This window comes from Balaenoptera musculus, chromosome 12 (genome assembly GCF_009873245.2).
Source record: "Balaenoptera musculus isolate JJ_BM4_2016_0621 chromosome 12, mBalMus1.pri.v3, whole genome shotgun sequence".
NCBI lineage: Eukaryota > Metazoa > Chordata > Mammalia > Artiodactyla > Balaenopteridae > Balaenoptera > Balaenoptera musculus.
This window is the reverse complement of record NC_045796.1, coordinates 82,852,006-82,867,521: the sequence shown is the minus strand read 5'-3', so window position 1 is coordinate 82,867,521 and position 15,516 is coordinate 82,852,006. Positions and strand designations below refer to the sequence as shown.

General features: G+C 40.4%; 1 protein-coding gene across 49 annotated transcripts in view; it reads left to right on the top strand.

Annotated features, from left to right (window-relative positions):
* RIMS1 (regulating synaptic membrane exocytosis 1) overlaps window positions 1–15,516 on the top strand; it is a 474,848-nt gene that overhangs the window by 278,416 nt on the left and 180,916 nt on the right. For 17 of the 49 annotated variants that reach the window (XM_036871582.1, XM_036871581.1, XM_036871578.1 and 14 more), the window contains exon 1: window positions 4,016–4,115. The exons of 23 other annotated variants lie outside the window; for them this stretch is intronic. In XM_036871582.1, the coding sequence (XP_036727477.1) occupies window positions 4,016–4,115 (100 nt within the window). Of the gene's footprint in view, window positions 1–3,745; window positions 4,116–15,516 lie in introns of those variants that run through there. 9 more of the 49 variants (XM_036871594.1, XM_036871592.1, XM_036871589.1 and 6 more) reach the window with 1 other exon arrangement.

The following is a 15,516-nucleotide window of genomic DNA, read 5'->3' as shown; positions in this document are numbered from 1 at the left end:
GTTTCATTAGAACAACTTGAAAACAATGATTCTCATGTCTGTATTTCAGAATTTCAGGATGATTTGGGGTCCAGAAGATACTTGATAGCATCACATTCTTTGAGTGTTTTTTTACCTTTTAAACTTTCTCAGGCTGGACAGTTTATAGACAGAGTTGCTTCTCGAATCCAACATATCCGTGTGGGAAAACTATAAATCCTGATAGGTTGCAACCTTATGACTCAGGAAATGGCAAGTGTGAAAGAAGCTCTCAATCATGGAAAAAAATGAGTTAGATATATTATTTCCCCAAATCCTAACATTTTATTCATTCTCATGTCTTTAGAACTAACCTTGCCTGCCGTAAATGTTATCCCCACAAAGGCCCCTAGTTGTATTTTGAATGTTGCTTTATTGATTTATTATATATACAATTAGGATTTCCCAGAAGATGTCATTTGAACTTTGTGTTTTGTTTTGTTTGTTTTATTGTAACTTAGAATCCCCCAGAAGAGTTGTTTCAGTGTGGTATGTAGATCTAAGTAAATGGAAGACGTTGATACAGTAGTATATCCATGTGGGTCAGGAAGGGAGGGTGTCTGAGCTGGGGCTTCATGACAGCAGAGTCACAGACACCCCAGTGACAGAGCAGGTCATGGGACAGTGCCTGTCACTACAGAAACTGCCCGAAAGGTCTACGTGGTCCTGAACATCAACTCTGAATCTACAAAATGGAATCCAATACTTACCTCCCTTGCTTTTTGCTTAGGGTGTCTTAACAAATCAAAATAAAGAGTATTAATAACATAGCATTTCTCCAACTAGTATTTCTGCAAAGCAGTGAGAGGTTTAGTAAGTGTGATGCCAAAAAATAAGCGTTTGTGCTCAAATATCAGTAAGTTTGGCCAGTGCTAACTTTGGCTACAAATTTCCTTCATGTAAGACTTCTCACCACCTTTCATGGATGCAGTGCGTCCTGAATACATTTAATCAGGGTCACTTTCATTGTGCACCATCTGTTAACATTTCCATAAACTGTTGTTCTGAGGTCAAGGCATGGAGCAATGCCAGAGCCTCATGAAGGACCACAGCCTGTAGCATCCTGTGCCTTTTTAACTGGTGTAGCTTCATTGTTCTCAATCGCAAACCACCAAGAGCACAGTCTTATACTAATACTAGGGAACGTTAGTTTCCAAATTTAAATATGTGTGATCTAAAGCAAGATTAGCTTCAATTATTATTGTTATTCAGATTCTTCCTCTGCCACTGATGAGATGTGTCACTTATATGTAAGCCTCAGTTTCCTCCTTTGTAATATGGGAAGAATAATAGCATTCAACCTTCAAGGCAGAGACCTGGCATAGCTTTCTTCTCTTTACTTTAGTGCTTAGTATACTCAATGTTCAGAATTTTTGCTGGATGAAAGAAATTATGAATGCATGCATGCAAGGATCAGTGAAACTTGCAAAGAATAACAAGATGAAGTCCAGCATAGGCTCTCCTTTTAAGACCTACAGGGAAATGAAAAACAATGAAGAGGTCCATGTGGATTGGGTTTAGTCAATGGAAATATCTCAGAGCATGAACTTGTGTTTATGGCATAAACTTTCATGGAGAATGTATTCTGCTACTGGTAAAGATTAAGAACCCTGATTTTACTAAGAGGATATGGGGTTTACACATGTATAGACTGGCAGACAATATATTTATCCTCTTCTGCCCAAAGTTTGTCCTGCTGTTGATTCTTTTTTTTTTTCATCTTTATTGGAGTATAATTGCTTCACAATGGTGTGTTAGTTTCTGCTGTATAACAAAGTGAATCAGTTATACATATACATATATCCCCATATCTCCTCCCTCTTCCATCTCCCTCCCTCCCACCCTCCCTATCCCACCCCTCTAGGTGGTCACAAAGCACGAGCTGATCTCCCTGTGCTATGCGGCTGCTTCCCACTAACTATCTATTTTACGTTTGGTAGTGTATATATGTCCATGCCACTCTCTCACCCTGTCACATCTCACCCCTCCCCCTCCCCATATCCTCAAGTCCATTCTCTAGTAGGTCTGTGTCTTTATTCCCATCTTGCCACTAGGTTCTTCATGACCTTTTTTTTTTTTTTTTTTTATTCCATATTCTTAAGTGCCGATGCATTAAAACAATACAGTGTGGCTCACAAAACAGGTAAAACCAGTAGAGAGAGTGGCAAGGTGTTATTTCCACCTGGATGGTCTTCAGTCTGTAGCCCCATAGAGAAGTAGATGCTTTACTTACATCCCATCAGAAGTTTGCAATGTAGTTTATAACTTCATTATTTAAAATTACTCAGTATATTTGTCTACATGGAAGCATACCTTTCTTTTTTTATAAGATAAGATTGTGAGCATTCGAGGACATTACATAGACAAGTCTGTTGGGAAATAATATATACATTTACTGTGCAGTATTTCAGTGCTTCTTTCCTTTATACGCTAGTATTATGTAGAACTTAGAAATTCAATACATATCGATTATTACTTCAAAGTGCACTAGTAAGAGATTTGGATTTTAAATCAGATTTTTTTTTTGAATTAATACTAGGACTGTGGAGGAAAAAAACCACCTGATTTCCAGAGTACTATATGCGATTAATATTTCAACATTAACAATATTGGCATTTGATTGTAATAATTTTTACCTCTATTTTCCACCTGTTGTATTAGTACTGAAGTTTAATTTGAATACTAAAGCTTGGTGAAGTGGAAGCAGTGGGTTGATGATGTGGGAGTTTAGTTTCCAGGACAGACCAGTCTTGGTATTTACTTCATATCTGTTTCCATAAATGGTTGATTCTCTTGTAATGCTCTCCATCCTGGTCACCTCTCAGATTTGTTTTACAACCCATGAACATGCTTTAGGGAATATGAAATACCTGCATATACATTATTTTTACAATTTACAGCATTATCTGTATTAAAATCCAAAAAAGTAATGATTACCTGCACATTCGTATGCTTAAGTTAAAATTATGTGTACCTCTTGTTTTCGTTATGGTAGAGGAAAATATAATCCCTTAATTCCTTTTTCTCCCATGAAGTAAGAGTTTGCATCTTATCTAAAAGAAGGTATAGTTCTTCATAGTCTGGAAATGTTGTACCATGTCACATATAGTAGGAAAGAAATCCCAGAGCCATATATATGTGTGTGTATATGTGTGTGTGTGTGTGTGTGTGTGTATGTATATATATATGTATACAAATATATATATATATATATATATATATATATGTATTTGCCTCTGCTAGGAAAGTACAGCAACAGGAAGAGGGAATCTACCTTTAAAAGTTTATGTAATAGGAGGAAAATATTATATAAAGAATATATAATATGCACAAAAATAGCCTAACCTCAAATATTTCTTCAGGAAGAAACAAAACATTTTTTTCTCCACAAATCAGAGCTGTAATAATAAGGAATGCTCTCATTTAATTGATTTTAACAGTACTGCACAAAAGCAGAAGAGTTATGCTTTAAGAAGTCATCCTATGGGCTAGTGGCCATTTGGTTGTCATAAAAATCCTTTATTTAGCCCTCTCCACAAATAAGCGCACAGCGGGAGAAAGGACACTAGTTAGAGTGACTGGGGGATAAGTAAACAGAAGGAATGGCTGGGAGCGGTGTCATCTGGCAGAGAGCTTATTTCCTGAATCCCGTGGATCTGGTTAAAAGCCAACAGAGATGCCAATATGCTTCTGCTCAGTAAGTGCTACCAGGCTCCAGGCCACTAGGCCTGGAGGCTTGTGCACTGTGTCCTATCCAGGCAGTGCCTGCATAGCTGTTCAGTGCCCGCGATGACCTGAGCCGGTCATGCAGAGTGACTTTCTCCTGCTCAACCAGCATCCCTTCGTTTCCATCTTCTGCCGCTGCTGACCTCCGGGTGGTTCAACAGCCTAAGCCGAGGGCAGGAGGAGCCACTGTGTGCGCTTCCTGGATGATCTTGAACTTGCTTCAAAGCCAGGCTGACAGTCCCCAGGCTGGATTTCTCTGCGAGTTGCTGTCATGTGTGCCCCCGGTATACCCGTGTCTTCAGAAGGGTGGGAAGACGTGAGGGCTGCAGACCCCGAAGAGGGGACCATGGAGGCCCCGAGAGCAGGTGCCGGTAAGCTGGACCAGAGTCTGGGGCGTGGGAATCCCACTTCATTGTTTCTTCTGGTTGGACGCAAGTCTGTGTTTAACGCTCCCTCTCTCTCTGTCTTTCCTGAGTAAATATTCCCGGTGTGCGTCAGGTAGGATGTGATTTTGTTCCGTTTTCTCAACAGAGCCAAGTTTCCAGCTACCAACTTGATCGTCAGTCTTTCTCTCTGAAAAGTCATGATGAGGTTTACAAGATAGCCCTAAATATTTTAAGATGATTAATCAAATTTGTGATTTGTTTTCTTGCATAATAGCTAGGTCCAGAAACATGTAAATATTAAATGTCACTGTGCTCTGAAAATAAGGGGAAACAATAACTAGTTGTTTAATTGTGTGCATGACTTTTGTTTGTAGTCAACGTTTTCTGTGCTTTGCGATCGCCTGTTCAAACAAAGAATGAGAAAGACATAAGTTGGAGTCATTATTAGCAGGAAATCAGTCCCCAAGTAGGAAGTTTGTGTCACTTTTTCCAAGTAATGGGTCCTGAGTGCTTGTGAAAGAGCTGAAGCCTTTCCACGAGCATAGGCCTTGATGCTGACCACAGCGCCATAGGTTGATGGTATATGTGAAGCAAGCTCACCATTGCGGTCGATGTTAGGTCTTGTATGTTCTCTCCTAAGAGAAATTAGTCTGCTGGTCTTTGGGGTGGCAGTGGTGTCACAGCTGAGTGGCAGGCTAGGAAACACGTACCCCAGAGAGGGATACGCGTGGTGCAAAAGGGACAGAGTGGTAGAAATGTTTTCAATGAATAAATATTGTTAACATAAATTTCTGAATTGACGGATGAAGATAGGATTCTTTTTCCTACTTACACGTGGACAGTGGCCTCCGTGAAGGACACTCATTACCCATTCATTGGATCTTGGAGTATGTGGTACCCAGATATGAGTGAAAGGTCCTTTAAAACAAGGTCAACCTTAGCCCCTCCTAATTTTGAGGTTCTATTTCGAATCTGTAATTAGGAAAGCTGTGTGTACCATTTCAGAGACCTTACTTGGTTTATCAAACATCTTTGGTTAGAAATAAAATTTGTTACCATGTAGGGGACTCAAGATAGTTACAGCAAATTAACATAAATGTACAAGATGGAATGAGAGGTAGATATTAGATGACTAGCATTCAAATGATTTTATCATTTGGAACAAGCCCATTCCAGGTGCTAAATGAGGGAAAAAAGAAATAGGAGAAGAGAAATACGAAAAAGAAATCTCTCAAAAGTCAGGCACGACGATAGCCACATGTGGTGTAAGTAAGTGTTTTAATTCCGTTGCCTACATAAGCGTATAAGATCACAGACTCTTATATTTCCCTTGAATCAAACTCTGCGGTGCCAGCCTCAGCGGGGCGGACTTGGGTACATTGGTTGTTGAAGGTTTTGACTCTCCTTCCACTGGTTCTCCTTGGTATTCGTCCGTCTCTAGACCCTGCTGTTTGTGCGTCTTGATGACAGAGGCACAGTGGAAGAAACCAATCCAAGCCCTGTAAGTTTCGCCCCGTAAACCTGTCTGGAGGATCGTCACCGGCCCCACATGTGGCACGTGGAGGTGGATGAATGTCGGCCCCGCCGGCCTCACCGGTTTCCCCACCAAATCACTGGCACTTTCACAAAAGGTGGCACAACTTTGAGGTGACCTACGGATATAATCACAGCAGCTCGTACCTACCAGGTGTCATGGAAAACTGGGCCTCCCAGTCACACGAAGCCAAGTTCAAATTCCAGCTCTGCTAGTCCTAAACCACGGACCTTGGGCAAGTTGACTGGCTTCTCTGAGCCTCATCTGTAATATGGGGTAAATAATATTGACTTTGCCTTATGCCTGTGAAAAATAAATGAATACCATTCACATGCCTATTTATCACACGATTTGACAGAGATTCATTCACCTAATGTTTATTTCCCTTTCTCTTTTCAACCAGCAACCATGTGGCCAATTTTTTATTCAAGCCAGTTTATGAAAGCATACTTGGAAGTTTGGGGTAAAGAAAAAAAAATAAAGATTCTAAGTAGAGATCCCAAATCTGTTTTTTTAAGAGGAGAAAACAATGTTCGCATTAGTCCATTTGTTTCAGGCTGATATTTTGCGCTTGCTTTGGTGACGACGAGTGAGCCGTAGTTCAGTATTAGTGTTTGCCTTATCTGGTAATTTTTTTTGACCAGTATCTATAATTTTTTTAAATTATTTATTTATTTATTTATTTATTTATTTTTGGCTGTGTTGGGTCTTCGTTTCTGTGTGAGGGCTTTCTCTAGTTGCGGCGAGCGGGGACCAGTCTTCATCGCGGTGCGCGGGCCTCTCACTATCGCGGCCTTTCTTGTTGCGGAGCACAGGCTCCAGACGCGCAGGCTCAGTAGTTGTGGCTCACGGGCCCAGTTGCTCCGCGGCACGTGGAATCTTCCCAGACCAGGGCTCGAACCCGTGTCCCCTGCATTGGCAGGCAGATTCTCAACCACTGTGCCACCAGGGAAGCCCCCAGTATCTATAATTTAAGTAAACACAGTGCATTTAGTTTAAATCAACGAAACCTGGGTCTTAATTCTCTATTAGCATTTGATCATTTCATCTTCTAAAACAAACTAGAAGCAGTCTGCCCCGACTTTTCAATGATAGTCCCTAGTGGATTAGACTAGAGAAGTTCGTTGTTTCTGGAAACCGAATGATATACCATGATAAACATGACATTGGAGCAGTGACATCATTACAAAGCAGCAGTTCTGTGGTATATGGTCCAGGGGGATCAAGAAATGTTGGGGAACTGCTGAGAAGACGGTGATCTCGTCTCAGTGAGGAAAGTCTAGTGGACGGTGAGTTGTGATTGCACAGTCATCAGAGACCTGCATCTTTAAAAATACCGGAGCTGTGAGCCCACCCCATTCCCCTCGATCCCGGCTACACCGGTTTGGGTTGTCCTTTTGCCCCCTGGAGACGATCCCCCGTGAGCTCCCGGCTGGCCGTCTGGCACAGCTGGGCAAAGCTCTGTGTCCTACTCCCGGCCCTTGCTCACGCACTCCTGGCTTACGCTTCCTTCTGCCCTTTGTCCTTGGGCTGAGTAAGGTCTCAGGTAGGGAGACTGAAGAGGGAACGATGGGTTTCACCCATCACCGCTGCGTTTCAAGTCTCTGCCTGAAGGAAGGTAGCATGGTCTGTGCATTGTTTCAGGAAACGGTTAATCACGGACCTCCTGGAGCTTTGGTGTTTGCTAGGGTGGGGACCTCTTTAGCATAGCACAGAGCACTATAGATCAGTAATGCGGTAATCAGTGAGAATCTGCACACTGCAGAGATCTGTTCTGATGACAGCAGCACTTATGGCCTTGTTTAGTGTCACCGTTGTATAATGTTGGACACTGCAGGCTTTTTGGGTTTTTTTTTTTGGTGTTGGTTTAGAATGCAAGGACCGCAGGGGCTGTTATTTAACATTTCTTTTGCACTTCCGTGGATTACTTATTGTGTTGTGAATTTGCTGCCATTGCTAGCTAGAGTTTAGTGATCTGATGCCAGCAGCCTCTGTTTAACTCCTCTGACGCTGCGGTTATGTTTTCTGGATTTCTGCAGCTTCTACTCCTTCATACATTGCATTCAAGAACAGGTAAACTAAACTAATATTAATCTTGTGCATAAATGTAAAATTAACAGAATATTTGTTTAATTATCCAAAAGAGTAAGATATTAAAATGCTTCATTTAGATTCTATCAGCAGAGAATAAGGAATATTTTGCTTTGAACATGGAAATTACACAGATATATTATCATTTTGAAACGCAGTGGTAATCCTCTAGTTGCATTGTATGAAGTTATTTTCATGTTTTAAATGAATATCTGAAGTGTACATTTCATTGTCTACAGTTTAGTATTTAACTCTCGACTTGATATATGTACAACAGACAGTTAATTCAGAAAGTATGTATTTTCCTTTCTGATTGACCCAAGGCAGTTGTTTTCCCTGTTTACCGAATTTTACTGAAATCAGAACGCTTCATAGTTTAATCTTCTTAAAAACAGAAAGTTGTAAGTTTGTCTGTAGATTGTTATTTCGAAGTGTTTAGACAAAGACTGCTGAGGCCAGGTTTCCCGTGACCGACAGCCCTGATTTTAGAGCACGTCGTGGAAATACCTATGTTTTTATGGGACGTTAAGCTGTGGACTGAAGGGAAACCTGCTCGAATAAGGGGACCAGAGAGCCCAGACAGAAAGAAGGAAAGGGCAAGGCAGTGCTTTGGGTGTGGCAGATTCGGGTGTGTGGCCTTGGACGACAGAGCAAGCCCTCCTGGTCCCCGTTTCCATCTGCCAGTTTGATAAAGACTCTGCTGGTCTTCTCAGTAGGGATGGAATCACATTTTTCAGGCGCTCAAGATCGTCTGATGGTGATGTCTGTGCAGAAGGAGAGCTTACTGTTAAGGTTTTAAAGGGATACAGTCTTCTTACTAAAGGGGGACCATAGAGCTCTTTTGGCCTTTCCGTCCCTTCACAGGGTTTTAGCAGCTGAGGCTTTTCTGAAAGGCAGCTTATGGCTTTTTTGAATTAAACTGGTAAATCTCTGGGCTCCGTTGAGAGTCTTTTGCCCCATGGGCGTTGAGGAGTTCGCAGTGTCCTGAGGGCACCTGCTGGCAGACTGCCGCCCGGGGTGGGGAGGGGCAGGAGGCGCCGCGGTCCCGCGGCAGCAATGCGGTGCTGATGCAGAGGTGCGGGTTCTGGACGCCTGCCAGGGATGCGGGCCATCCTCCCTCGCAGGCAGAGCGTGTGCTCGGAGGGCAGCTTCCGCCTGCTCTTCTCAGCAGAGGACTTTCACGAGGTCCCCTTCTGCTGAGGGCAAGCTTAGGATCCAAAGACCAGAGGCAACCGGAAGAGCAGCTTCCAGCCACCTCCCCCTTGAGAAAGTGTGAAGAAGCAGTTGTCGCTGCCTGTCCTGGGCTAGTTCCCGTCCATGAGTCTAGACACAGTACGTGTTGCTTTGGGGAGAACAGAAGGATCTGATTGCAAATTGAGCTGCGTGCTTGCAGGGTGGCTGACCGTCCCTCGCTGAGGAAGATGGTGAATCCTGTGTTCATGGTCATCATTCGTGGGTCCGGGTGACGGACAAGCCACCCTTAGGGGAAGCCTGAGGCCGGGATGGTTCCGCTCCCACGCTGTGTGTGAGCGATGAAGGGTGAACAGCGTGGTGGTCTCCTGTGTCCCGCTCTGAGTGACTTACAGTCTCTACACATGCACGTAGGAGGGCAGTGGCTTTATGAGTAAAGTGATTCTCCGTCGGGCAGAAGATGGTCCGCTCAGGTCTCTCCCAACTTTCTGACTTTACGTGGTGCAGTTAAGTCGTTGTGCGTGGTTGGAAAGCTCTGCAGGAAAAGGAGATGTTCTCATTTTCAAGTGCCGTCTGGGAATGTTCCTGAGGAGAGCTCTGTCAGGGGAGTGGAGGAAGGATTTGGGAAACAAAGATGAAAATCTCAGTGAACAGCAAGTATATATTCTTCCCTATACTCCTCCAGATAATCCACAGACACTTTTAATAAATAAAATAAATACTTTCTGTTCTTCTCAATTTTCTAAGGCCAGGGAGATTGGGAAGAAGCACGTCAAATTACAACATAGAGGGATCAATGAAAGAACTAGCAATTATCTTGTAATAATATCAATAATTAAGGAGACTTAATTATCTTGCCTGTAAATTGCAGGCTAATGAAATGGGTTTAGTTTTTGGACAGCCTGCTTCAAATAGGCCATCTTTAGTCATTAAGAAGGGAATTGTCCTAATCATGTAATGAGTTGGTCAATTTGTTGCAGAAATGCAACCAAGAACTTTGAATGCCTAGTTAATTTAAATTAGTTGTTTCAGAGGAGGTTTTATATGAGTTGTATACGTTTTAAAGACCTGGAAGATAAATTCTGACAAACTCTAAACACTGAACAAATTTTAAAGCTGACTTCAGAGAAAGGGGGCATATTGATAGTAACAGATGGTGGGTTCTAGCAAACATGTTCTCAATAGGATAAGATCTGTCATAGATTTTAGACTTACTAATAGCTTTTGAAGGGGTTTTTTTTTGTAACAGGAAGCTGTTAGCCTTGCAGTGTTTTTTTCTTTCTCTCTCCTTTTTTTTTCTCTAGAGAATGCTTAGCCCTTGAAGCTTACTCTTAACTTCTAAGCAGGTCCAAATTGGAACAATTTTTTATCCACTTTGAAGTTTTACTTTTATTTCAAGATTATGTTTTCTCATAACTTATTTAGGTTATATAAATTTATTACTTCTTCTGTACTTTCCCTTTTAGCAAATGTCTTTGAAATCAAGGCACTTGTCAGTGAAGAGTAGCACATCGGTACATAGTATTTCTCTTGCCTATTGATATTCAAGCCTTTTAAAAATATGCTTTATTAGAGTCTTGATAACTCACGAAATTGCTTTCTGATGTGAATTCCCTTGCCCTCTGTATGTAACCACAAAGTTCATTTTCCCTGAGTACGGTTTCTGGTTTTCCTGAGTGTCTAGCTTAAGTAGGGGTCTTAATTCAAGCCTTCCACTGAGGCTGGGGCCCTGCAGGAGAGGATCATTCTGGGAGCTAGAGGGAAGGCACCTGGGCAGTATAGCAGGTCCCAGGCTGAGTCACTCCTTCATCCAGACTCGTGAATCCTTTGCTCTTAATTTGGGTACAGATCATGGACCCTTAAGAGAAGTAGAGGATGCAACGTGCTCTCCCCAGAAAAACACTTAGGCACACAAAACTTTACACACAATCTTAAGGAGCATATTGATCTCCTGAGTCTAATCAGAGACCGTGTAAAAGGGCTCACATAACCCAGATTATAAAGCTTTCCTTAAAGATCACAAAAGCAAAGTACTTGACCTTCGGTGGTAGAAAAAGTCCTGCCTACCTGAAGGTAACCCATTTCTGTTCCACAGTTAGTGGATAAACCCGAGGTCCTCCAGCCATGGTGCGGGAATGGGGGAGAAGGGCAGGGCCCCTGCCAGTGGGTGCTAGCTGGGGTGAGCAGAGACCCTGGCCCGCTGGAGGTGGGCCCCAGGGCCCAGGCCCTGCCTGGGAAGACCTGCTTCAGAATGCTGTTGCTTAAAAAAATTAATTACCATTTGATATTTTCGTGAGCTCTGTTATTGCAGGTCATAGTAGAAAATAAAATCCTTTCCAAGCTTAACTCTCTACAAGATAAATAAATGATTAGATACATTGATATAGGTAAATGGATTAGGAATGACTGAAAATTCAAATATAACAAAGCATGCCAGCATTATTTCACTGCACCTGGAGGGCCAGCCGGGGCTTGTTTCTGTTCCATACGGCTTGACAGAGACTAGTTTTTTCCTGACAAGTTAAATCTCTTTGACCAATATGCTGTGATGCTCTGATTTCAGAGGCTAGTCTTATTCTAGCTCAGACGCATAGTTCTAGAAATCTCTGTGTAAGGTTTGCTTTAGTCTATGAGATTTTACTGTATTCAGCTATTCAGTGAAGGCATGAAAGTGATACAACAATTGAGCACAAATTAAAAGTCTCCAAAATATTGGTTTAATCTGAAGGCCCTTAGAGGACTGGTGAGAAACCCAGGTTTTGTCCTGAGGAGAAGAATCCCTCTTTGGAGTTTTTACTTGAAGTCGTGCCTATTGAGTTTGCTGTACAGAATCTCTGAACACACTGTGTTTAGTCTCCACCAGCCCTGGCTGCTTTTACAAAGGTCGATGGCGGTGGTACGCTGTTTGTGTTCTGTGACTTAAAAGCACGTCTGGATATTTGATCTCAAATGTGATGAAATGATAATTACACTGAACAGAGATGGTAGCAGGCCCAAAGATAAGTGTGTGTGTGTGTGTGTGTGTGTGTGTTTGGGTGTGTGTGTGTAATTTTTTGTCATCAAAACTATTTGTGCATCACTTTGGAAAACAAAACAGAACTGTCGAAATTCTTAGTAAAAAGTAAAATTGTAAAGGCTAGCAAGATGTTGTCTTTCAATGTTTCGGCCCCTTCCCACAGTAGAAAATGCAAACTAGCCAAGCAAGAGTAATAGAGCATTTCTCATTTGAAAAATAAGTATTTAGCCATTAAAATACAGTTGCAACAATTACCTTAATCCAAGTTCTCTAAAACTATATTTCGAATATGAATAATAAGCCATTTTTACCTAAAACTAAATGCTACCGTCTTGCCAGGTAGAAAGAAAATGAGGTTGAGTTTGGGAGATACTACTAATTGACTCATTTTAAAATGGAGATGAGCCTTTAATTTGATTTAAAGTACGTATTAAATAAACCTCTGTGTATTTGGGGAAAGTTTAAGGTAAACTCTGATTTTTTTCTTAACATTGGAACGATTATAATTAGTATAGTATCTTGGTATTTCTTGTATATTCTATTCATTTCTCCAGCCCCTTCTTGCTGTGATCAGGAAGGCATTTTAGCTAAAATATAGGTTTCTTTATATGGAAATAGGTGCAGTGTAATGATCTTATGCTGTTAAGATCATTGAAGTTATTTGATCAATCTTGAATGTGCTCATATTTATTGGGAGAAATTATTTAAAGATTTATTTATGGATTTATAAAATCTGCATTAGAAAACACATGTGAAAAATTATTGCTTTTAACATTATTGAAATAACATTCAATTTAACCATTTCATGAAAGAGTTAAAGGTAATTTCAATTTTCAGATTCAATGTCACTGAAAATTTTACATATCAGTGCTAACAGTACTCAGTTTCAATTTTTTCACCAAATATCTGTTAATTTCATAATTTAATTCTGTTACATACTCAGTCCCCTAGAAAAGATAGTTTTGTTTGCTTTGCTTTGTTCTTACTTGAGAGACATCAACTTTGGAAAGAATCTTTGGAAGACAATTTAGCCACTCTGTATATAGGACATTATACAAAGAGCAATTAACACTATATTTTCCTTTTTTTGTACTGCATTCAAAAAGTGTCAAAATATAACATTCAAAGGGAGAAAATAAATAATATTTATAGTGCATGAATCCTTACTTTAATACCCAATAAGTCTAAAACAGTTTTTGATAAACAGTTACTACATGTTTCTGTTTTTCCTAGTATTGATGAGTAATGACTTAATTTTGGAATTGTGGAAACTCAACCTCAAATCCCTGGATGGCTGAGTTTTCAAATATGCTGCCAATTTGCCAGTCACCTTGTTACTGATGCTATGCATTTATATTATCTTAATTAAAATATTTCTCATCAGAATTGAAGCTTACTGTCTTTCTTGTTGTTGTTTTAAAGCAGGAAGGCAGAAAAGAGTGTTTCATCTTGTTTTCATAAAAGTTTATATGCCATAAAGTCATTTGTTTAGTTGTCGCCTAATGGATATTGTTTTTTTGTTTGTTTGTTTTTTGTTTTTAACAGCTTTATTGGAGTATAATTGCTTTACAATGGTGTGTTAGTTTCTGCTTTAACAAAGTGAATCAGTTATACATATACATATAGCCCCATATCTCTTCCCTCTTGCATCTCCCTCCCTCCCACCCTCCCTATCCCACCCCTCTAGGGGGTCACAAAGCACCGAGCTGATCTCCCTGTGCTATGCGGCTGCTTCCCACTAGCTATCTATTTTACATTTGGTAGTGTATATATGTCCATGCCACTCTCTCACTTTGTCCCAGCTTACCCTTCCCCCTCCCCATATCCTCAGGTCCATTCTCTAGTAGGTCTGCGTCTTAATTCCCGTATTGCCCCTAGGTTCTTCATGACCATTTTTTTTTTGTTTTTTAGATTCCATATATATGTGTTAGCATACGGTATTTGTTTTTCTCTTTCTGACTTACTTCACTCTGTACTACAGACTCTAGGTCCATTCACCTCACTACAAATAACTCAATTTCGTTTCTTTTTATGGCTGAGTAATATTCCATTGTATATATGTGTCACATCTTCTTTATCCATTCATCTGTTGATGGACACTTAGGTTGCTTCCATGTCCTGGCTATTGTAAATAGAGCTGCAATGAACATTGTGGTACATGACTCTTTTTGAATTATGGTTTTCTCAGGGTATATGACCAGGAGTGGGATTGCTGGGTCGTATGGTTGTTCTACTTTTAGTTTTTTAAGGAACCTCCATACTGTTCTCCATAGTGGCTGTATCAATTTACATTCCCACCAACAGTGCAAGAGCGTTCCCTTTTCTCCGCACCCTCTCCAGCATTTATTGTTTCTAGATTTTTTGATGATGGCCATTCTGACCGGTGTGAGATGATATCTCATTGTAGTTTTGATTTGCATTTCTCTAATGATTAATGATGTTGAGCATTCTTTCATGTGTTTGTTGGCAATCTGTATATCTTCTTTGGAGAAATGTCTATTTAGGTCTTCTGCCCATTTTTGGATTAAGTTGTTTCTTTTTTTGATATTGAGCTGCATGAGCTGCTTGTAAACTTTGGAGATTAATCCTTTGTCAGTTGCTTCATTTGCAAATATTTTCTCCCATTCTGAGGGTTGTCTTTTCACCTTGTTTATGGTTTCCTTTGCTGTGCAAAAGCTTTGAAGTTTCATTAGGTCCCATTTGTTTATTTTTGTTTTTATTTCCATTTCTCTAGGAGGTGGGTGAAAAAGGATCTTGCTGTGATTTATGTCATAGAGTGTTCTGCCTATGTTTTCCTCTAAGAGTCTGATATTGTCTGGCCTTACATTTAGGTCTTTAATCCATTTTGAGTTTATTTTTGTGTATGGTGTTAAGGAGTGGTCTGATTTCATTCTTTTACATGTAGCTGTCCAGTTTTGGATATTGTTTTAACATCAGTTTATTATGTTGCCTGGTAAGACAGTTGTGTTCTCAGAGCTACTCACAGTATCAAAATGTTGAGGGCATGTAGAGCCTTAACCAATTTGTTTAGTTTGTTTTTGTGCTTTTAAATTTCTCTGTCCCTTTCCCTGTCAATTCTTATTGATGCCAATATGTTTGTCTGTAGCAACCCTTACTTGCTCGATTACAATGTGCATCTTCAGTGGTCCTGTGGGGTAGAATGCCAGAGAAACTGTCTTATGATTGTGACTAAAATTATGAGTGAAGGCCTACTGGGTTTTTGAATGAATTAAGTCTGGGAGCTCAGATTTGTGATATTGGTTTTTGCCAGAAGAGAAACCTTTTTCACTTGCTTTCCATTCTTTGGCAAGATTCCCAAGTAAGGTACAATAATTTGCTGTTTACTGAATGCTGTGGTTTAAGCTCAAGACAAGCTAACATCTGTACTTCAATTGCATTTTAGTTATTTCTCATGGCAGGAAAGATATTTTGAGATTGATGGATGGAAAAATCTATATTTTAATGAAAGCAGGGTTTACAATAAATATATTAAATAATGTTTGGGCATATTCATTCAATTTTATTTTAATTCCCACTTTAAAGTCTACCTTTGT